The following is a 23,934-nucleotide window of genomic DNA, read 5'->3' as shown; positions in this document are numbered from 1 at the left end:
TCAACAGAGAATTAGAGCATTCTGAGTTACCAATTAATAATAAATACATTGAATTACCACAAATGACCAGGAAAAAATGCTTTAAACACATAACACTGAAAAAAAAATGTCATTTCTGTGTCCTAGGAAATGGTTTATAAAATCGATAGTATTTTATTGATTTGACTTCATTGAATTTTGAACAACTAGCTGAAACAGACTATTTGCATAAAGCTCCTGTGGGAATGCTGCTTGAAAAGAAAGTACACTCTCAGATGGGTGACACAAAAATCAAAATGCACACAATGTAACTCACTTGTCAACCCTATGCTCAAAAATTTATGGTTTTCATTTTATGTTGTACAATCAAACATTAAACACATTAATAAAATCCTGTGTTTTTTAATACACAATCCGTAGAGGACCCAATTATAGATATGACAGCTAGTGGTTGGGTCACTATGTCAAATTCTACCTCATTTTATCAATGGCTAGGTCAGTGTACACAGAATATGCTTTTCCTCTTTTTCTTCATAGGACAATTCTATCCAGAAATGTGTTTCTCATAACTGTGTACAGTGAAACCGTTATGTTCATGATTGAAATGAATGTTGACTATTTAATGAAACTACTTTTAGTTTCACAAAAACTAATGAAAACAATTTACAGAAAATAATCGTTTTATTTTCTGACCAGCATTATTATTTTCAGATAGACAGGATCTCAGGACATCCCTGTTCTCCACAGTGTACATGGAGCTATATAATCCAAAATGACGTCATATCTGTGATCCTCTTGCTATAACTACCCGTGTCTCGGGATTAAACTTCAACCAGCACATCTAGCTAGTTTTTTTTTTTTTTTTTTTTTTTTTTTTTTTTTTTACACTGTAGTAAAAGAAGAAATCTGGGACCCCCTCTGTGTATTGATCTTCCCATGGATTCGGTACAGCTCAACTTGGAATGTGCGCCCTTTGCTAGAACTAAACTCAATCCCTTGCCAATAAGTTTGTTTTGCTACTTACTTTTAATTGAAGGTAACTGAATTTCTTCTATAAAAAAAAAAAAAAAGTCACTGAACTTTAAAACCGCTGAACGTAAAATAGGTGTGGATTGCAACAAGATGTTCTTACAAAAAAAGCATAAAATTATAACCAGCCTTAGAATGTGAGAGCTCCAGAATGATTAATGAGCTAAAGTAGAGGTGGCAGCATCTGCTAACTGTGACAGTCAATTCATGTGGCCAGGAGCACATGTATTTAAGCCAATAGGCTGGATGCACAGATTTGACTGAGTTGTGGGTGTGAAATAATTCCTCCACTTCCCTTCAGAATGTGTTTCTGATGCTGATTTTATTCTCTCTGTTTTGGGATTCAGACCCACTCCCTTAACCTTTGTTGATTTTTCTTCCTGCTCATTGGAGATCTAAAGAAGATCTCATTACATTTTGCATTTTGATGGATTTTGCTGTTTTCTATTTGCAGGTACAGTTTTATTTGGTGGCAGGTGTGGAGATATAATTGAAAGAACATCATAATTCTTGAGGATTTAAGACTTAGAAACAACATCTGAATTTCCCCCCTCCAAAAAAAAAAATCTCCTCTCCCCCCCCCAAAAAATCCTGAGTTTTGACAAGAACTGGAAACTTAAAAATGTATCACGAACAATGAAAAAAGTATGCACACTCTATTGTCAGCCTTTTAAGCAGAAACATCCCTTTGAGTTACTATATTTAGGAAATAAATTTAGAAATATTCAAAATTACAAAGGTTCATGAATAATGTATTACTTGCAGTGCATTATTAATACAGAAAACTGTTTGAAGGCATTTAGAGATTGGAAATCATCACTAACAGTATAACTATAAATAATGAGTCAATCATTTTAGAATATAGCACAAACCTATGGTATTTTACTGAAAAACAGCATTTAATAGAAAGGTTAAAATATGACTGATAGTGACTAGGTGGAGCATAAATTATTTTTTACTTACTATAAAACTGGGCATATATACAAAAGACAGACCAGCATACAACAAGGAAACTTTGTCAACTACGTTCATAGCAGCTTTATTTATAATAGCCAGAAACTACCAACAACCTAAGTGTCCCTCAACCAAAGAATGCGTAAAGAAAACATGGTACATTTACACAATGGTGTGTTACTCCCCTGTCAAAGACAGTGATGTTAGGACATTTGCAAGCAAATGGACGGAAGTAGAAAAGATCATACTAAGTGAGGTAACCCAGATTCGGAGAGAAATACATGGTATGTGCTCATATAAGAGTGATTATTAGCTGTTACGTAAAGTAAATCCACAGACCCAGAGGAGCTAAATAAGAAAATATTCTCAAGTAGGAGGAGACATAAATGTCAAAGTAAATGGGAAATCAAATAAATATAGCAGGCGGGAAGACAGGGAAGTCAGAAAGGAGGGTGGGATTGGAACAATGGTGATCAGGGTGGGGAACAATGGATGGAGAGAACACTGGCAAAGGAATGGGGCAGGGGAGCATTTTGGGGATGAGTTAGAAACCTAGTACAATGAGAACTCCTACAGTCTATGAGAGTGACCCTAGGTAAGATTCCTAGAAATGGAGTGTATGAAGACTGAACCAGCCACCTTCTGTAACCAGGCAAGAATTCCAACAGAGAGACTGGGCTACCAACCTAGCCACAAAACCTTCAGTCCACAATTTGTCCTGCTACAGAATGACCTTGTACTGAGTCTAGCATGGCCTTTGTGGGGACAGAGTGACGTGGTTCCTGCTCCTCGAAGGGCCTTTTGGTGTGAGCCTCCAGAAGTGTTGACAGCTGCTGTGGACATAAGGCTTGTTTGTGTAATAATGTCCATATTTACTGGAACTGTACTAGCAATGGAGCTCTTAACTTCTGTGTAATATCTGCCTGTTAAGGTTAATGACTCCATGATAATTAGAAGCAGCAGGAGTCCAAAATCAAGGGTGTGGTAAAAGGTAGGCACTGGGACCTCCAGGACAGGCCATAAGGGTATGGGAAAGAGCTCTAAATGCATGAGTTTTAAATCATAATTTCTCACCTATGCAAAAAATAAGAATGCAATATAAGTTATATAAGGGGCTTCAGGAACCTACAGGAACAAAAACAGCTATTCTGTGAGCTGACTTATTAGACCATTACTAAGGAAGGAGATAAAGAAACTTAAGGAGTGGTGATTGCAGATCCCACCCTGCTAAGTTTTTTGTTTATGCTTCCAAAGGCAGATAGATTCCTGAGTTCAGGACCAGCATAGGACAGGCCAAGGCTAGGCTCAGGTGTAGTGGAAATGGTCATTTCAGGGTAGGGTCTCACCCACCTAGTTTATCCTCTGTGCTTAACAAAGGTAGACAGAACTGTGAATTCTTTTGCAATGTTAAAAGAAATGTTTGCTTGCTGCCTCCTAAGAATTCCTGGAGTCTTGGAATGCTGATTCATAAGATAATGAAAAGGAAACCTGATGTAAATGACTAGATTAATATGTAAATAAAAGACAGGACCTGTGTTCTGCAGGAGATGAGCTATCCAGAGAATTTTTCAGGATTAAAACGAGAGAGCTGATTGGAGAAATGACACAAGCAAGCAAGACATGGACAGAGAGATCTCAGACAAGCAAGCAAGCAGAATATAAGCAGACAATCTCCAGAGAGAAAGGAGAACATAGAAGCAGACTGGAAAAGCTGTATCAAGCAGAACATAGGTCAGCTTGGACAAATGATTTGACTTAGAGTTGTTCTTTTTGGTGCTACCAGATACCCCTTTCTCAGAACCCCTCTCCAAGCCAAGGAAGGTCTTTGGCAATCTTGGGTAAATTTGGCACAGAAAGTGTATGAGTGCTCAACTAATAGCTAGCCAAGCGTGAGACCCATGACATGAGTAGAAGCCCAGCCTTCCACATTGATTGGATGGACAGGACAAAGATGCTAGAGCCATGCCCAGAGACCTAGGGTAGAAGCAAACATGACTGGATAACTGGCATAAAAACAAAACAAAACAAAACAACAACAAAAAGAATATGATACCTAAATTTAGAAGAATATAGATAAATGATAGATAGATGATGATAGATAGATAGATGTTTGTTTGAATATGCATATGTTTTTGTTTATATAAGCATCTTTCTAGGTCCCTAGACTATAGAACAGTTCATGAGGATGTTGACTGTCCACAAAACACGTCATTTTGAATTCCTCTTCTGCTAATGTTAGTTTATGCTGAACAATTACATAAACCCAAGTCTCTTCACATTTTTCAAATTTTTGGAAAAATCTATCCATACACTTCTTCCTCTCTCTCATCAATTTCCTAGCCATGCTCTTTCCAAATACCTGACCACCCAGTAAATCTATTGACTACATCTCACAGATAATGAACAATCATATATCAGGGCATTTCTCCATTCAAACAAAATTTAATGAGGATATGTATGGCCAGCTTTGTCCATTGTGATAATTTCCTCTCTTGTGTCTTTCATTTTTTTTTCCAGAAAGGCTATAGTTGTCTACTTATGGATGCCCCTATACTTTACTTCTTTAGTCAAATGATCATAGGATATATCTACGAGGCTATGAGTGTATGCTTGGTACAGACACTATTGTCATGGAAGTAAAAACCATAGATGGGCAACTTCTTCATGTTCCTTCTGAAATTGCTTATGTGTATATACTTTTCATTTGGTAATAGATTGAGTTGTGCACATCCTACTTTATAGCTTGATTGGTGAGACAATACCTAGCTCATGATCAAAAGCTCAGGATGTCTTGTTCTGTTTGGCTGTTGTTACTTGGAGGCCTGCTCTTTTCTGAAGAGTATGTAAAGCAGGAGTGGATCTGATGGAGAGTAGAGGTGTTAGGGGGATCTAGGAGAAGTAGAAAAGGGGAAATTGTGGCCAGGATGTTTGCTAGGAGACAAGAATGAATTTTCAATAAAAATGAAAAAAAAAAAAAAAAGAGCCTTGAATGTTGTTGGATTTATTATCCATCCCCTGATAGGCATATGTGTAACCAAAAACTTGAAAGTTGTTGCTAACTCCTGTTGACTTGGTTAACCAGCATAATGCCATCGATATAGTGGAACCATGTGATGTGTTTTTTTAAAAAGAAACTGATCATCAAGATCCCTCCAAACAATGTATCTTACGTGGTTAAACAGTTCGCATACACTAATTGGCCAAAAAAAAAAAAAAAAAAAATCCACATTCGATGAGAAATACCATCTCAAAGTTGAGAGGGAAACACACTGAGAAGTCAGACACAAGAGATGTATGTGCATTTCTACCCTAATATGCACATGCAAGAACACTCCTCACCCTTCTCTCTGTATGTCCAAAAATGAGATTGATTACAGATATTTTTGGTTTTTACTTGGCTGATTTTTTTGAATCATTGTTATGCTGTTTAGAGTCTACTGATATATGGAAGTGACAGTAATGGAAACTATTTGAAATGACATAATTTTAGTTGTTTGATTAGCATAGAAAAGGCAAATTTTATCCTCAAATGTCAAAGAGTTTAATAATTTATTTGAAACATTCTATGTGGGCAAAACTGTTAAGGATTTGAATTGGAAGAAAAACTTGTGAACATTTAATTTGAGACAAACCATCTATAGATGATAAAATTGTCAATAATTGTCATGAAGTAATAGAATAAATAACACTCATTTTTAATTATTTCTAATCCTTACAATAAATGAAACACTCAGAAGGGAGAGAGAGCAAAGGGAGGTCAGGAGAACAAGATCCACAGAATTAACTAAGCAAATATGAACTCATAAAGACTGAGACAAATTTATTTGTATATTACTAAATGGGATGTTTATACAAATATTTAAATTTCAGAAGCACTAATTTCTTAAATGGTGAATCAACTGATCAAGTTTGGAAAATGTTATACCTTATTAATTGATAATACTTTATATTCTTTCTGTTGTTTTATATATATTTTTAGAAATACTTTCTGTGGATATGTGAACATATCAACATTTTGATATGTAGTATTTTATTGTCTATTTTAACAGAGTATTTTTTTCTATAAATATAAAGACGTTACTATAAAGTTTCTGTTCCAGATATTTATTTCTACATATTTATTGTACATATCTTATTATAAATCATCAGATATTTAACTATTTACAGAATCTCATGTTTTTGTTTTTTATTTATTTTTTTATTATTTTCTTTATTTACATTACAAATGCTATCCCAAAAGTTCCCTATACCACACCCCGCCCCTGCTCCCCTACCCACCCACTCCCACTACTTGGCCCAGGCCTTCCCTTGTGCTGGGTCATATAAAGTTTGCAAGACCAAGGAGCCTCTCTTCCCAGTGATGGCCGATTAAGCCATCTTCTGCTACATATGCAGTTAGAGACACGAGCTCAGGGGGTACTGGTTAGTTCATATTGTTGTTCCACCTAGAGGGTTGCAGCCCCCTTCAGCTTATTGGGTACTTTCTCTAGCTCCTCCATTGGGGACCTTGTGTTCCATCCAATAGCTTGCTGTGATCATCCACTTCTATGTTTGCCAGGCACTGGCATAGCCTCACAAGAGGCCTCTATATCAGGGTCCCTTCAGCAGAATCTTGCTGGCATGTGCATTAGTATCTAGGTTTGGTGGCTGATGGTGGGATGGATTCCCAGATGGGGTAGTATCTGGATAGTCCATCCTTTCATCTTACCTCTAAATTTTGTCTCTGTACCTATATCCTTTCATGAGTATTTTGTTCCTTATTCTAAGGAGGAATGAAGTATCCACATGATGGTCATCCTTCTTGGTTTTCTTGTGTTTTGCATAATGTATCTTTGGTATTCTAAATTTCTGGGCTAATATCCGCTTATCAGTGAGTGCATATCTAGTGACTTCTTTTGTGATTGGGTTACCTCACTAAGGATGATATCCTCCAGATACATCCATTTGCCCAAGAATTTCATAAATTCAATGTTTTTAATAGCTGAGTAGTACTCTAATGTGTAAATGTACCACAGTTTCTGTATCCATTCCTCTATTGAGGGACATCTGGGTTCTTTCCAGCTTCTGGCTATTATAAATAAAGCTGCTATGAACATAGTGGAACATGTGTCCTTATTACCACTTGGAAGATCTTCTGGGTATATGCCCAGAAGAGGTATTGCTGGGTCCTCTGGTAGTACTATGCAACCCTGTAGGTGCAACAACAATATGAACTAACCAGTATCCCCTGAGCTCGTGTCTCTAGCTGCATATGTAGCAGAAGATGGCCTAATCGGCCATCATTGGGAAGAGAGGCCCCTTGATCTTGTAAACTTTATGACCCAGCACAGGGGAAGGCCAGAATCTCATGTTTTTAAATGTACTTACTAAAAATTTTAAATTTATACTATAAGGCATAGAGGCAATAAACATTCACAACTAGGACATTAGAATTTGTGGCTGAGTCTAAAATTGATATCCTGTCTATATTTTTAGATACTAGTTTTTCTGCCATAGAGAAATTACCTAAATGTCTAGTGTTTTAGTATTATTACTTTTGATAGAGTATCATAATAACATCTACTTTACATGGTTATAAGACTCACGTGGTGTCTAATAATTCTTGGAGTAATCAGAAGAAAGCAGAGATGATCTCTACATGGATCTTTAGGATGTATTTATTGCTGTGATTCATGGTGCATAATAATATGACTCAGGTTTTTACATCAGTCTTAAAATATATTGAATGTTACACAAATAGATACATGCTTTTCAGGTTCTTACTTTATTATGTTGTTCATGGAGTCTGGGTCATATGCTGTGACTTGTCCAATGATACTCCCCTCCTTTACATCTTCATCCACTTCCATCAAGTAAGAGAGCTTACTGAACACAGGGGGCTCATCTACATCTTCCACAGATATCTTAACCATGGCTGAGTCTTTGAAAGGTCCAAGGTGTAAGAATCGAGGATCAGGGTGGGTATTACTTGCGTCCACTCTTAAAGTGTACAACATTTTCTTTTCAAAATCTAAATTCTGAGTTTAAAGAAAGTAAGAAATGTTAGGATATATTTGAAGATTGCAATCGTTGACAATATGAATTTTTAATAATGTTTTAAAATTTAATATCAAGTATGGCTAAGTAACTACCCTCATTATGACTTAATCATTTTGAACAATGAACTGGTGCATTCACTTTATATTTATACAAGATAACTCTCCTGGAATGCATAATAAACTGACATCCATTCGGTAATTTACTTCAATTTTTCTAGGCATAGTTAAGTGAAGTATCTAAATCAATACTGATTAAATTGTAGCATTATTTAAGCTAAATATTACTAAAATCAGAAGAGTGACTTAAACATATATCTAGAATAAATTATATATTTCATCAACTTGAGTATTTATTTAAGGAAAGAAATAAAGTAGTGAAACATGAAAATAATGAGTGCTAACTGTATTGGTCTTATCTTGTTGCAGATCATTTTCAAATATTCAACTAAAAATTAAGAAGATACTTATAAACAAAAACATTTTACAGAGCATCCTCTGATACTTTGGCTGCTAATCCCCAGGTACGAGGTATCAAGGTCAATTCTAGCTCTTAGTTCTTCATCTTTTTTTCTTTTATTTTATATAGACAATCACACTTACAACAAAGATTTGAGAAAAGCACGACATATCAGTGATTGATCAGTGTTTATTGTTCATGCATTGGAGAAATACAAAGCAAGCACCCCTGTGTTTACTGAGTCTGATTCATGTCTATTACATGCACAGCCCTTTGAGCATGAGCAACAGCATAACTCTCAGGAACAATGTATCACTTATTTGAAGAGAAATCAGTTTTCCTACTTTCTGTGGTGGATGGATAGCAAATAGAGGATGATGAAAAGTAGACCCAGAGTTGTTTTTCTCTGGACTGAAAAGCAAGAATAAAATAAAGAGCACTTAGAGAAAATAGAAAGACAGGTGAGAGAGACCTCTTTGACAGTTATGATCCCTTCCTGTGTATCTTTGTCAGTGATCACATCAAACATGTCTGATCCGTCTCCTTCTGAAATGCTGTATTCCAGCTCGGCATTCTCCCCCAGGTCTGGATCATTGGCTTTTATCCTTCCAAGATGAGTTCCAAGAGGTGCCGACTCCAGAGAATTAAACTGATAAGTGCCTGCAAAGTAAATCATAGCTTCCTTCACTTTCAACTTAGGATGACACAAATTTTCTACTTCGCTCTTAGTAAAGTGATCTAAATTGAGAGATACTTTCATCATATTGAATGGGTCAAAAGGTATAGATTGGTGGAGTGAAAAAATAATGCATAGAAGGTAAAATTTCTGTTTTTACATGAGAAATTTAAGTTCCAGAAAGATTAAAGAATGTCCAATGTTACTTAAGGAGAACACAAAAGCCTGTGATAGGAATCCAAACTATCAGGTATAATAACCATGATAACCAATTACTTGTTACTCGATTATGATTTTTGATATTTTAATCACATATTTTATCCACACTTAAATAAGAGTTACAGTGAGATTTTTCTATTAATGAAGTTTCCATTATTTGAAATATTATACCTTCATTCTTTTGTTCTAAGTTCTAGAAAAGTAATTTTCATGCAGTAATGTCTTTATTAGAGTTGTTTCTGCTCAAATATTTTAACTTTAATGTCTTTGAGTAGCATATTTTTCATGTTTAATACAAATCCAGACATACATCACAGCTTGTTCTTCTGTTTTGACAAGCATCTCATTTACAAATTCTCTATAAATGTGCAAATATGAAAGTTGAAAATAATTAAAGAAATATACTTAAAAGTGGCTACTGGGCATATCACAAATGCAAAGGTTTTCTGTAGTGGCCTATTTAGAACTTATAAAGAAGCAACTCAGGTAAATTATTTTCAGTAGATAAGCCAAAGAAAATTATCTTGCTGAGTTGTAAAAAAGATAATACAAAACACAGTCTCTTTGACTTCAAAGTCTAATCTTTTCCTAGTGATTTCTGTGGTTAGAAATGGCAGGTTTTAAGTTTACTGTGGGATTTCCCAAACTTTATTGTCAAGCCTTGGTCAGTGAAACAGGAAAATTGTGATATTAATTAATGCATAACAGAACAGTAGTGTGATAATTCATCCAGTTGTACACTTAGTTTATATTTTTGAGAATCCAAATGGAAAGTTTAGATGACAACGAGAAGAAATGTACTGATCTTCAATTTTCAGTAAATTAAATAACACTAAAAGTTAACATGTTGTTACATAGTAGGTGACTTCAATACTAATAAGATTATCATCATCAAGTTTTCATGACTTTTAAAGTAAACCAAAAGGATATTAAAATGCTGCCAATTTAACCCACATACATTGCTTTAAATATAGATCCTGTTTTCAGAGATGATAAACACCCAATCTGTGTTTTAAAAATCCATTAAATAAAGGCTTATGATGTTGTTTATAAATTAGCTAAGAGTTGTGAACAGTGTAGACTTTGAATATAAACAGGCAGACTTTTGCGCCCACATTCCTACCCAGCGTGGTTACAAGAAGGCTGGGACAGCAATTGTGAGTGTGAGGACATCACTTTGCAAAGTGTTCTTGCTCATGAACAGCTCGAAGAGACTGAGTTGCAAAAGAACTTTGTTGTCTTGTTTTCTTCTATCCCTGTTTGGTGACGTTTATCATCAGTTGTGCCTTATATGGAATTTTAACTATTTCTTTTTAGGACATGTGCCTTGATTTCCTCTCCGCAAAGGGACTAGACATGCATACATCACAATCTATGGTAGTTCAGGTCAGTGGGTTTGAGAATATGCCCATTACACTGTCAGGACAGACTGTCTTACTCTGTGGGAAGCGAGGAGGGTTGTTGTTGACATCTGTTAGGGTGATGTTCACTGTGGTGGTGCCAGAGAGGCCTCCCATCTGGCCGCCCATGTCCTTAGCCTGAATAACAACTTGGTATTGCTCTCTGTTTTCTCTGCTCATGTCTGGCAATGCAGTCTTTATTATGCCTTTAAAAATGAAAATAAAAAAATAAAGTATTTACATTTGACATCAAGATATACTTTGTAAAATACATTATATAGAGGGTAGATGAAGAAAATGAGACTATCCACAATAAATTTAACTTAATTGATAAAGCAGAAAATATTCTATTTTGTGCATTTTGTATTTTGATTGATTGACTTTTCTTAATTTTCATACTTTTTTATGTTCTTTAAGTTTGGAGTATTTTCTTATTCTGAAAATTGTATTAATACCTTTGAAATTTTGTAATCTATTAAATTTAACCCCAGTAAATAATAGCTAAAATAGTTAAGCTCAAATATGTTGTGTTAATATAAGGATGTTTGATTTTATTTTCATAGTGTAAATATAGAAAGAAGCTGTGTACAAATGATTTGATAGGTTTTAAAACAGCAAACAATCTAAACAAATGTGTATCAGGCTATATTATATAAGATGAAATAGACTGAGGAAGGCATACAACTATTTACCTGATTCCGGGTCCACTGAAAAGTATGGCTGTCCTTGAAGAATGCTGTAGACCACTTTGGCACTGTTCCCATAGTTAGCATCATCTGCATCGGTGGCAGTTACTTGTATAACAGACGTACCTGTATCCAGTCCCCACCACAAGTAGAGGCACATCAGTTCTTCTAAAGATTATCTATCTTAAAAGCCATGTTCTCACTCATTTTCTTAAATAAAGAGGAATCCTGAATTTACTCTTCACTATGGAATGTATGAAAGTGTATAACATATTTTACAACAAAGATTAATAGAATTTAATGAATTAAAACTGTAATAAATAGTAATATCATCATGAGAAAAGCCCACACTAAAAACAAATGTCCAATTAACACATGCATTGTTACATGGAAAAAGACAAATTCAACATTTTGAAACCTGTTATTCTTTTCCTTACTAAGTAGGATTATAAACACAACAAAACAAAGAGGTCTTAAGATGAAGCAAACAAACAAAAGAGTAACATTGCAAAATAGAGGCTTAGCAGGTTAGAAAGCCTGAGTTCAAACATCAGAGCTAAACACACACACCAGCACAGAAGAAAGAGGAATTGAACTATAACTTTTCTTTGTCCTCAGAGTCCAACATTGACTGTCACTTTGTAAATCCATAAATAGTAATAAAATATTGAGTTCTCTCAAAAGTTAACTTTTTATTTTCATATTTCTTTTATTTCAAATTTTATTTCCTACTATAATGAAAGTAATTTAAATCATTTATAAAGCTAAAAATAGTGTCTTATCCTACTTTTACACTTTTCAATGTTTAATGAGATTATTTGCGTTATTTCCTTTAGCCTTATCAGTGAACAAATCGTGCTTATTTAGATTAGGATAAATATGTCAATAAAGGGATGACAAGGACACATACCTGTGCAACTCCCTTTAGCCTGGAAGGCTCACCTATTCTCTACTGTGCTTCTCCACATTTATTACCTTGAGGATCCATGAGACTAATTCTCACCTTCCTAAGCATTTGTGTAATAGGGATACAAGAAAAGGGCATGGTTTCAAGCACACAGTGGAAACAACCACCATAACTACAATAATAGAAGTCTTTTAATTAGAATTGGAGAAATTATTCTTTATATGTTAGACTCAAGTTTTGGTTTTCCTTGGAAGTATAAATTAACTTTGGACATGAAATTGTGGCATGCTTTTCGATACCATGGCATGAAATCAAGCACTGTTTACAGCCCCATGCCTTAAGCTTTCTATAGGATGATTAGAGTAGGCTTAGCAGATTGGCAGGAATTCATTTGTATTAAAACTTAATCCTCACGGCCCATGCCGGACATATGCCTTTAGGGCACATATCTGAGATCCAGTAAGTGACAAGACGAAAATTAGAACTAGCTAGTCTGATTAAAGATCACCCATTCTCTGTGATTTTTCCCAACAGACTGCTTAGTTAGGTTTGTCTTCTTGATTCCATAGACAGTGAGCCTTTTTCAAAGAGTCTCCATTGGCACAGGAAAGAAGTAGAATGCTACCTTGCAATTTTCTACTGTGTGCAGGAACTGGAAAGTTCTTTCAGAATACAAGTCAGATCATATTTATGAATTGCAAACAACACGTTTATCAAATGCAAATATAACAAAATAGTAAGTAGCCTGAAGGAGAATTAATACAAATATAGAAACTTAGTATTTGATAATTATTAAGAAGTGAATAATTGAAGGTATTTAAAATAATATTTGAAGATAGTTATTTCAGTTTTTAAATTGTTTTATATTTAATAAATAACAATAAAATAAATAATTATATTCAATATGAGAAAGAAGACACTTGAATTGAGCGGATACATGATAAGAATGTAATGGAATGATGGGATAGTAGTACATTAACTATTAAAGAATATTTATCAGAAAGGTTAGAGAGAGGGGAATACTGTAAGAAATATCAGGATCTATTGTATGGAAAAATCTATTTTCAATAAAATAAAAAAGGGCAAATATTTTGTTGTAAAGATAAATATATTTGATATAAAATATTCTTATTTTTTTTTAGTTTTTAGTTTTTATGCACATGGGTGCTTTGCCTGCATATTTGTCTGTGACCACAAGTGCCCTTGCTTGGTTTCCCTGGAGAACAGGGGAGGCCATGAAATGGCCTGGGACTGGAGTTACAGAAAGTGACAAGCCACCATGTGCATTTTAGGAATCAAATACAGACCAGATGGTCTTTATCTCTGAGCCATCTTCCCGTCCTCCATTCTATAGTAAGAAAAGTAAAGACTGAACAATTGGAACTAAAGCATTCAGTTCAGTTCAGTGTGTGTGTGTGTGTGTGTGTGTGTGTGTGTGTGTGTGTGTGTGTGTCTGTCTACCTGTCTGTTGTCTGTCTGTCTGTGATTTAGTCTCTGTGTCTTTGTATCTGTATATGTTAGTCTGTGTCTGTCTATGTGTTTCTGTGTGTATGCAAGTGTGTATGTGTGTGTGTGTGTGTGTGTGTGTGTGTCCAAAAATAATTAATGGATATGAAAAAGGGCAAGGAAGGTACATGGGAATATTTTGCAGAAAAAACTCAGCTAATAGAAAATGATGTAATCATATTATAATCTTAATTAAATAAAATAAATATTTAAAACAATCTAGTAATGGCATGAAAGTTTAAAGTACCTGACACTATGAATAGTTCTATTCAATTTTTCTAATAATCAAATCTTTCTGTCATCTTAATTATGCTCATTAAGTTTCCTAGTATGTAAAAATCTATGAAAATATAAATAACGCCAAAGTAACTTGCAAATTAACATAGTAATATGTTTTTCAAAACTTAAATGATATAACCTTAATTCTGTTCAATTCAAAATTGATAATTTACCCAGAGAACATAACTTTACATATATTTTCTTCTCAAACATAAGTACATAAATTCCATAATATCAATCCTAGATAACTTAGTGCCTGGAAAATATGGATCAATCCAGAAAATTATAATAGTTTACAGTTGTTAGGACAACACTGAAGAAATCCCATCTATGCTACATTACAGAAGGTCTTTATGATCTCAAAAGCCTCCTGTCTTTTTTGATAAATCCATTTTACATTATAAGAATGAAAACTTGAAAAGATAATAGAGCCTCAGTTTCCCCATTACACGAAATTACATGAAATAATTTCTTCCCAAGTTCTTGGTGCCTTTCTGTAAACAGACTAAACTATTAAAAAGCATTTATGCCACTCTGTCAGTGAAGATGTGGAAAGATTTAGTTTTTTCTAAGAGGAGTTTCTTCAGTCAAACATGCATTATTATATGATTTAGAACAAATATTCAAGTGAGTAATGATAAATATAGAAAAAGAAATATTTTGCATGGCTATTTTAATCAATAGTACTTCATTAATATTTTAAAACAATATATATCTTGATTATAGAATATGATCATTATTCATTGATAAAATTAATCATATTAACATGTATACAAGTAACAATTTTGTATATTAAGGAATGGTGCTTGAAATTGGAAGAATCCCAGAACTGTGGGAAATTACTGTTTTCAATTTCATGGGAAGACAAAGACAAATAGAGAAAAATATAGCAATATAGAGCAAACACCTATGAACCATAGCATGATGCCAGGTTAACTGATTTTCATTTAGTTGTTACATTCTTCCGAATTCCTAATTGACAGGATGGACTATGAAGTTCTATTTCCCATACTTACAAAATAAAATTATTTTGATGATTAAATGACCCAGTTATGTAGAAGCAGTTTGTCAAATAGAGCAGTTTCCCTTTTGAGTTTAATGTGAGAAGAGCTGCTGACATACGTAACTCCCTTTCTGGTCAGGCTGTAACACATTCTATAGGACATTTATTCTGAATGACAGAACAGGTGTTGCTGCCATTGGAATCAAACAACTTCTCTCGTTAATTATAATTAAAAGAAGACATTGCTACAATAATAATTGAAATTATTTGGAAAGGAGATGTTTGACTAAAAAAGGAGTTTCTAGATACAGCTCTGATTCTGAGAGGACACATGGAATCACATGGCTGCAACATGTTTAGTAAAAATATGAGAGCAATCATGTTAAGCACACGGGTCAGTAGATACCTACCAACTCCAGACATTTCAGGAACACTGGCTGTATAGAGGTCTTTCGTGAATTTTGGTTCATTGTCATTGATATCATGGATTTTAATGATAAACTCAGATTCTGGCTCCACTTGTCGCCCAGTCTTTCTGTCTATAGCCTTGGCACGAAGAATGTAAAGAGATTTTTCTTCTCTGTCTAGTCTCTTTGCAGCGTGAATATCTCCTGTATTTTCATCTATAACAAACAGATTTCCAGCTCCATCTCCTGTCAATATGTATTTTAAATTTCCATCTCCTTTATCTTGGTCAGTGTGAAGCTTCAAAGAGGTAGAAAAGAATAATTCTGTAAATACTTGGCTGGTTATTCTACTGAAAACAATTAGATATGTACTAATTTCTTCTCCCCATCATACCATGTCAATAACAATCTGAACAAATACCTCAGATCAAGTGGAACTGAACATTTAAGATTTTGATAATCTTAAAATATTAAACTTAGAGTAATTGATACTTGAGTTGTTTATAAACATAGTAGTTAAAATATACTTTTGATTAGAATATTACCAAATTTTAAACCTCTATTGTAGTGCAATGGAGAAAAATAAATTCATCTTCATTCTGCATGTGAAATATCAATCTTAATTTCATTGAAAATATTAAATTCAAAGATATAATAAGGCATTATAATTCATTATAATGATTACTGTACAATTAATTCTTTAGTTTTTAACTAGTGTTCTCCACTCCCTATATAAGACTGTTAAACTCTTACCTCTATTAATGGAAACCAACCAGACAAAGGAAGAGTTTTAAAAGTTAAATCATTTTCAATATGACTTTAAGAAACAATTTTTTCTGTTACCATGTTCTGATTGTGAGACATGAAATTTATAAACACTTTAAACTTCAAGTGATATAAAACAAGTGTCATATATTAAATAAAAAATGGTTCTAATTAATATCTATTCTATAAAGATAACTTCACCAAAAATCAGATAGGTGGGTTGTAGTTCATTTTTAAAACAATGCCTAAATGACCCTAGAATAAATCTCAAATACCACAATAAAGATGATGAATTATAAACAATAATTATCACATATAGAAAATCATCTCATAAGAACTTTAACAAATGCAATGCATAATCAGCCATTGTGATTTGAATGAAATCTTTCTTTGAACAACAATAAAAGCATACTCAGAAGTTGTCGGTACTTTTTCGACAGAAATAAACTTTATCTTTGTGTACTGTTACAATATCATGTTTTAATGAACTTATAACGTGGAATGAAGAAACCAAAATATTTTATAAATAGCACTCTCACAATTGAGTCTTCTTTCATGAGAAGCAGAGGAGATTGGATGCGAGAGAGTATAATGTTGGTCCAAGGATACAGTCTTCAGTTAGGCAGAGTGATCTTCTGTGATACATTATATAGAGTAAGACTAGTACTAATGAGAATGAGGCTATACATGTCCTTTATTTCAAGCTTGTGAGAAGCACACACTTCAAATTAAATGCGAATCTGAACTAGCTTCTCCTTCCCACGATTTTCAGAATAGACCTCCTAAATCATATTCTACCATGCCTGACACTTTTGTCTCTGTCTTTTGTTTTTTTTCCGTTTGAATTCTTTCTAATCAAAACAAGTAAATATTTTTTTTTCCATTTTTCCCTTTGTTCTTTAAACTACATCAGAAATAATCGGCACAAATGATAGTTGCTTTCTTCTCTGAAACACTTACAATATCATAGTGTTGGGCTACTACTAGACATTTTTCCTTACCACATTTTATCTTGCAGAGAGCAGCAATCTCATGTGGACACTGATTCCATTCTTGTCCCACCACAGATATTTTTGGCGACTAAAGAAGATTATTTTTCTACAACGTGTATACAGTCATGTGGGAAATTTCCAGATAGGTAAAATGTTTAAGGTAAGAAATAAAGCACAATAAACCATGGATATGTGTTCAGATGGCTGGGTGCATAATTTTCCCTTTCAATTTGTTTAGTAATTTAACTTCTTTCAACTAAATTTGACAACATTAAGAGAAATCTTTGTTCTGGAGTCCTAAAAAAATTATTTGATGGTTTCATTTTTCCATGTACAACACTGATAATCTGTAACTTTGTTACTTTTAACATTGCTTAACCATGTATGCCAAGATGTTTACTGTCCATGAGGACTTCAATCCACTTTCATATACAATGATATATAATGCTTGCATATTTCTTTCATTTTTTTAATCTCTCCCATCTTTCTGAGTTGTCCACTTATTAAGTGTGTGTCCTCCCCACTTCCCCTGCTTCCTCCCTCAGGACACTCCCTCTGACTCAGTAGGGTTAGAATGGATGAACAGGCATGATAATTGTTAACACAATATGATTTCCATTATAGTACAGGAGCTTTTCACTGTGCCAGACTAATGCTGTAGTGTTTTATGGAAAGAATAATACATATTTCTGGTCACCTAAAATATGTTTACAAAAGTCATGCTACTCTATATTTTTAGCAGAATATTTCTTAAGTATATGCAGAAAATTCACCTGTTAGTGATTATAAGTAAAATAAAATTATGAAATAAAACTAATTCTAAATTCAAACTAAATTTCAGAAATAATCATATTTGAAAAATATTTTAATGATAATCTTTCAAAATACTGATATAGGCATTTTGTTCATACAACCACTACAAATTAACCTGAAACAATAGCTTAGTAAAAGGAAATACTACAAAAAAGATTAGACAAAGAATAATATGTACCAAATTTTGTTAATTTGGTAAAAAATTTCATAATTAAGTAAAAAGTTTAGTTTTCTGATTTTATTGCACTATCACATTTTGATAAGTATGCTTTAGATTTTTAGACTTAGATATAAATTATCAACTAAATATTTTAGTATAGGAATATATATATATATATATATATATATATATATATATATAATTTTTAAATATATCTCTTATAAATTTTTTATTTAATCTTTAATCTTTTCTTTTTTAAAAAAATTATTTTATTAGATATTTTCTTCAGAAGACTAGGCCACCTTCTGCTATATATGCTGCTAGAGACATGAGCTCTGGGGGTACTGATTAGTTCATATTGTTGTTCCACCTACAGGGGTGCAGACCCCTTCAGCTCTTTGGGTAATTTCTCTAGCTCCTCCGTTGGGGACCCTGGGTTCCATCCAATAGATGACTTTGGGCATCCACTTCTGTATTTGCCAGGCACTGGCATAGCCTCATAAGAGACAGCTATATCAGGGTCCTTTCAGCAAAATCTTGCTGGCATACCCCCTCTCGGTTCACCCTCTGACTATTCCACATCCCACACCTCCTCCACCCATTTCCAAAAAGATGCCCCCACCCCACCTCGTTAGAGCCCCAGGTTTCTCTAGGGTTAGGTGCATCTTTTCTGTCTGAGTTCAGACCCTCTAGTCTTCTGCTGTATATATTTTGGGGACCTCATATCAGCTGGTGTATTACATACATTATTAGTATTCATTTCAGTTTTATTTTCCTTCTATTTTAAGGAACCTGAATTTTTAACATTTCAAGGACAGAGTCTTTCCTGCATATTGTTCTCTGATCTTCAAATATGTGCCTGTGAACACATGTACCAACAAATAAACAAACAAATAAATAAATGCAAAAAAATTTTCAAAAAGAAGAATTAATTGTACTAATTGCTTGTAATGTAGGCAAAAAGAAATGAGGAACCATATATAAAACAAATAAGATGTTTTCTCATAAGGAATAAATATGAGAAATATGAAAATTTTCTACATTGTCAAACATAATTTCTGCACTGAGACTAGAAACAAAGCTGTTGGAGTCATGATTTGGTGGAAAAAACATTGTATCATTTTAAAGAAATCTATTCAAAGACCGTTATACAGAAATTATTCATAAGCAGCTAAAATAAAAAGAGAAATTTAAAATAAGGAAATAAGCTTATCAAAAGCATTAAATACACAAACATGAAATAAAAATACTTTCTATTTATCAATTCTTCCCTATGATACCCACAGTATTTAAAATAATTATACAATTATAATACTCTCAGACATTTTGTATTTCAGAAATAAGTTTATTCTGGTTGTTTGATATACTTAAATATGTAGAAAATTCATAGTATAATTATTATAAACATCTAGGTATAATGCAATATTTTGTTTAGATTCATTTTCATATGTCTATTTTAAGGTTTATATTTTATCACACTTTCCACTTTGAAAAATATCCAGAATCTGGAACAATAATTAGAATGTCCTTAGACTTATAATACTACATTATTAATTTAATCATTTAATCTTGCAATGTTAAGTATATTGAACATTAAAAATTAGAAAAATTAAGGGCAAAGAAAAAGAAAATATTCATAAGGTTAAGGATATAAAAACACATTTTACTTAATTTTTTTGATATAGCTATAATATAGCATTTTTATTTTTTCTTAGGTAAAGAGTTCTGCTACAAATATTGAATCTGAACATATGTTTATATATTTATATACTGTAATTGTGTGTATGCAAATCTCTATGTGTGCATTAAAACAAAATTTAAGTTTGTGTGTGTGTGTGTGTCTGTTGTGTCTGTGTGTCTGTGTGTATGTGTGTTTAACCTTAGTATTGTAAACTGAAGCAGTAGATTTTTGTGCTCCAGAACATTCTTGAGAACCTAGTACATTTCAATGATAAAACAGTTTAATACCATGTTAGCAATTATTTTATGAATATAATTTTTAGTTCTTTCTTATTTTTCAGCATGTGAACAGCTATCCATAAATTTCTGAATTTCAATATCAATAAAACAATCTGCAATGGTTTATACAAACACATATGAGATTTTAAATATTAGCAAGGTGCATATTATGTGCTCAAACAATTTTGGTTTTTCATAATGAAAATTCTCAAAAATCTTTCATATGTTGAAATATAGCCAGATTTACTCTATTCAGCACTCACACAACTTATTTCCTGCTCTCATTTAATTACAGCTTAATATTCATTGGTAAACTTCTCCCATCACACCCCACTTTCCTACTACCAAAGGGAATCTTCTGACTAAACAATTATATCTGTAGTCATACACAGGTTTATCAAATAATCACAGTAGCAACTTCAAAAACTAAGAGGTAAGTGGTTGGCATGAGTCATAATCTTGATGTGATTTGATTTCAATAGTGCTATTGTTTATCTATGAATGCCTCCAATAGATTCATGCATCAAAACATTAGATTCCCCATCTGTTTTGGTAGGTGTGTGTTTCCTTGACGACATGGAGCCTTGCAGGAGAAATGATTCACTAGTAGGTGGGCCTTGAATTTGGATAATTTGGCGCAACCTCCATTACCTTCTCTGACTCCTGACTGCAAGCACAATGTGATCAGAAGTGACTCACACTTCTGCCATCATACCTTGACCAATATGATGGTCTTGTCCACTTAAGTCATAAGCCAAGATTATTCCTTCCTCCCCTAAGCAGCATCATGGAAAATAAGCCAATACAATCAGCACCTGAGTCATTGCTCAATAAGCTCAATAAGAAAGTTGACATGGCCCCAGATGAAGAGGTTTTTTTTTTTTTTTTTTTTTTTTCTGTGTTCAGAACAGAGGTGTTCGTGCAGAAAGGCCATTGTTGCTGGAATAGCTGCTGAATCTCTAGCTGCCACCAGTGGGAACTAAAATGCCAGTGAGCTATCAGTGCATCACTATTGGAAAGGAACATTTAATGAATGAGTCTTTTTGATACAGACTTTTCTTCCCGAGCTCATGTCTCTAGATGTATATGTAGCAGAAGATGGACTATTCCGCCATCATTGGGAAGAGAGGCCCCTTGGTCTTACAAACTATATATGCCCCAGTACAGGGGAATNCCAGGGTCAAGAAGTGGGAGGTGCTGGGTAGGGGAGCAGGGGTGGGGGGAGGGTATAGGGAACTTTTGGGATAGCATTTGAAATGTAAATAAAGAAAATATCTAATAAAAAAAGAAAAAAGAAAATTAGGCCAAAACTTTTCCTATTGAACACACAACATAAATTTTACTCAACTACAGTTGTTCCTGACCAATATTACTCAATAAAGGGAACATGAAAGTGGATTATCATCCTGAAGTTCCAAGATCTAATGGAATTTTTCATCATCCTAAAGTATATTTTACCTGCCCGAACAACTGTCTTCAGCCCTATAACATTTTAACCCATATATAGGCAGTGTCCTTGAAACAAGAGCCCATTCCCTTTTTATTTAAATCCGGCTACTTCAGATGATGAAATCATGACAAAACCAAAATGTACTCTTCTCTGAACTAGTCATTAGGATTATTCAGTTCCAATTTCAGAAAATAGACCTTATGAGTTAGTATTTTGTATATGAATAAAAAGTACATTATACATTAAAATGTACAATCTAAAAATATAGCAATTCAAACAAAACATCAATCAAGTCATGGCAGGACGTTGTGTCATTTGCAATACCTTGCATTCTGATATGTAATATAATATGTATTTGTATATATGCAGTGTTATGTACATATTTGCTCCAGAATATGACAAACAGAAAGACATCATAAATTCTCATTCCATGAAGTAGTAATGACCTCCCATAACAAACCAGGTGAGACAGATGAGGAAGGGATTAAAAGAAAAAGACAATTATAAAGTAACACAATATCTGTTTTTTACAGACACATAAGCAAAAATATTCAAAAGAATATCAGTAATAGCTGAATTCATGGAGTACATTACCAGCAAAACTATCAGTGATGTTAGACTATCTGGACATTCTCAATAAATTAACGTAAATTCCCAAGTGAAGACTTTAAAAAGATACAAGTATAAAAGCATACACTGGAAAAATCTTTAAAAGCTTCCATCACTGGATGATGACAAAAACTCTCAAAAACCCAGAATAAACTGGTACTGTCTCTAAATCACAAAATTTGGCCTTTTCACATGAATTTCAAAATAATGTCTAGGATCAGAAACACAGCAGTAATACTTCTGTGGAGTGTACCATTAGAATTCTATGCTATACAGTAATACGTATCAATTAAAGTTGATAGTAGACTGATTGAAAAGGATGACAAAAAGGAAGACATGTTTCTGTGTCAACAGCATGGGACATTTACACAGAAGATACTCCATATTTTTCATGATATCAAGATCACAAGCTAGTTCCTTCATGTAGGAAGTGAAGACTGTATAATGTAAGATTAACATTAAAATAACACACAGAAGGGGGCTGCAGGAACAAAAAATGGAGAGGAGATGGAGGGAAAGGTGGTCCAGTGACCTTGCCCAACTAGGGATCCATCTCAAGGGGAGGGTCTAAGGTCTAACACTATTAAAAATGCTGTGGTGTGCTTCCAGACAGGAGCCTAGTATAGCTGTCCTCTGAGAGACAAGCAACTGAAAGAGTCAGATGCAGATACTTGCACCCAACCAATGGACAGAAGCAGGTGACCCCTGTGGTTGAATTAAGGAAAGGTTGGAAGAAGTTGAAGAGGAGGCAACCCCTTAGGAAGACCAGCAGTCTCAACTAACCCTGTCTCCCGAAATCTCTGACACTGAGCCACTAACCAGGCAGCATACAAGCTGGTCTGAGGCCCATGACACATATGCAGCAGAGGACTGCCTGGTCTGGCTCCAGTGGGAGATGACTTACTTGCCAAACCCTCCAGAGACTTGGGGCCCCAGGGAGTGAGTGGGGAGGTCTGGTGGGGGGAGATGCTTTTGGAGACAGGTGGGAGAAGATGGTTTTGGAGACAGGGGAAGAGGAATGGGATGGGAAACAGTGGGAGGGTAAACCAGGAGGAGGGTAATGACTGGCCTGTAAAACTATAAAAATAATTAAAAAAAAAAAAGAAAGAAAGAAAGAAAAGAGAAATAAAAACCAAAAATAAATGAATAAATAAATACAGATTGTTAGCTTTAGCAATGAAAACATAATGGATTCTCTTTACATTGTTCTATTTTTCCTAAGACAAGCTCTCCATGTACCCAGCTCCTGAGTAAGGGACTATAGCCAGTGTCATCACACCCAGTTTTTATGTAATGATAGGTAACTAATCAATCCTCTGCCTTTTTTAGGCAATAAAGCCCTATACCATCTAAAATCTCCATCCCTACCAATCACCAATAATAATATTATTACTATTATTTTAATGATATTATATGCATTATTATATGAATATCATTATTGTTAATTCTTTTGTATCAACACCCAAATTAAATATTTCATTAAAATCTAAAAAAATACATATAAACATTTATGAAAAAAATCTTCAAAACTTGTTTAAGAAATGATAGAGACCTTAAGCTGTACTACAGAGCAATTGTGATAAAAACTGCATGGTACTGGTACAGCGACAGACAAGTAGATCAATGGAATAGAATTGAAGATCCAG

The 23,934-nt window shown here is 33.9% G+C and overlaps 1 protein-coding gene across 2 annotated transcripts in view; it reads right to left on the bottom strand.

Moving 5' to 3' along the window:
* Cdh9 (cadherin 9) overlaps positions 1-23,934 on the bottom strand; it is a 118,847-nt gene that overhangs the window by 10,216 nt on the left and 84,697 nt on the right. For both annotated transcript variants that reach the window (XM_021208400.2, XM_029543973.1), the window contains exons 3-7: positions 15,544-15,838; positions 11,445-11,564; positions 10,791-10,958; positions 8,930-9,117; positions 7,726-7,979 (exon numbers count right to left, since the gene is read on the bottom strand). In XM_021208400.2, coding sequence (XP_021064059.1) covers positions 7,726-7,979; positions 8,930-9,117; positions 10,791-10,958; positions 11,445-11,564; positions 15,544-15,838 — 1,025 coding nt within the window. The remainder of the gene's footprint in view (positions 1-7,725; positions 7,980-8,929; positions 9,118-10,790; positions 10,959-11,444; positions 11,565-15,543; positions 15,839-23,934) is intronic.

The sequence above is a fragment of the Mus pahari genome, chromosome 11, assembly GCF_900095145.1.
Source record: "Mus pahari chromosome 11, PAHARI_EIJ_v1.1, whole genome shotgun sequence".
Taxonomy (NCBI): Eukaryota; Metazoa; Chordata; class Mammalia; order Rodentia; family Muridae; genus Mus; species Mus pahari.
Note: the sequence above shows the minus strand (reverse complement) of the source record. Positions and strands in the feature narration are given on the sequence as shown.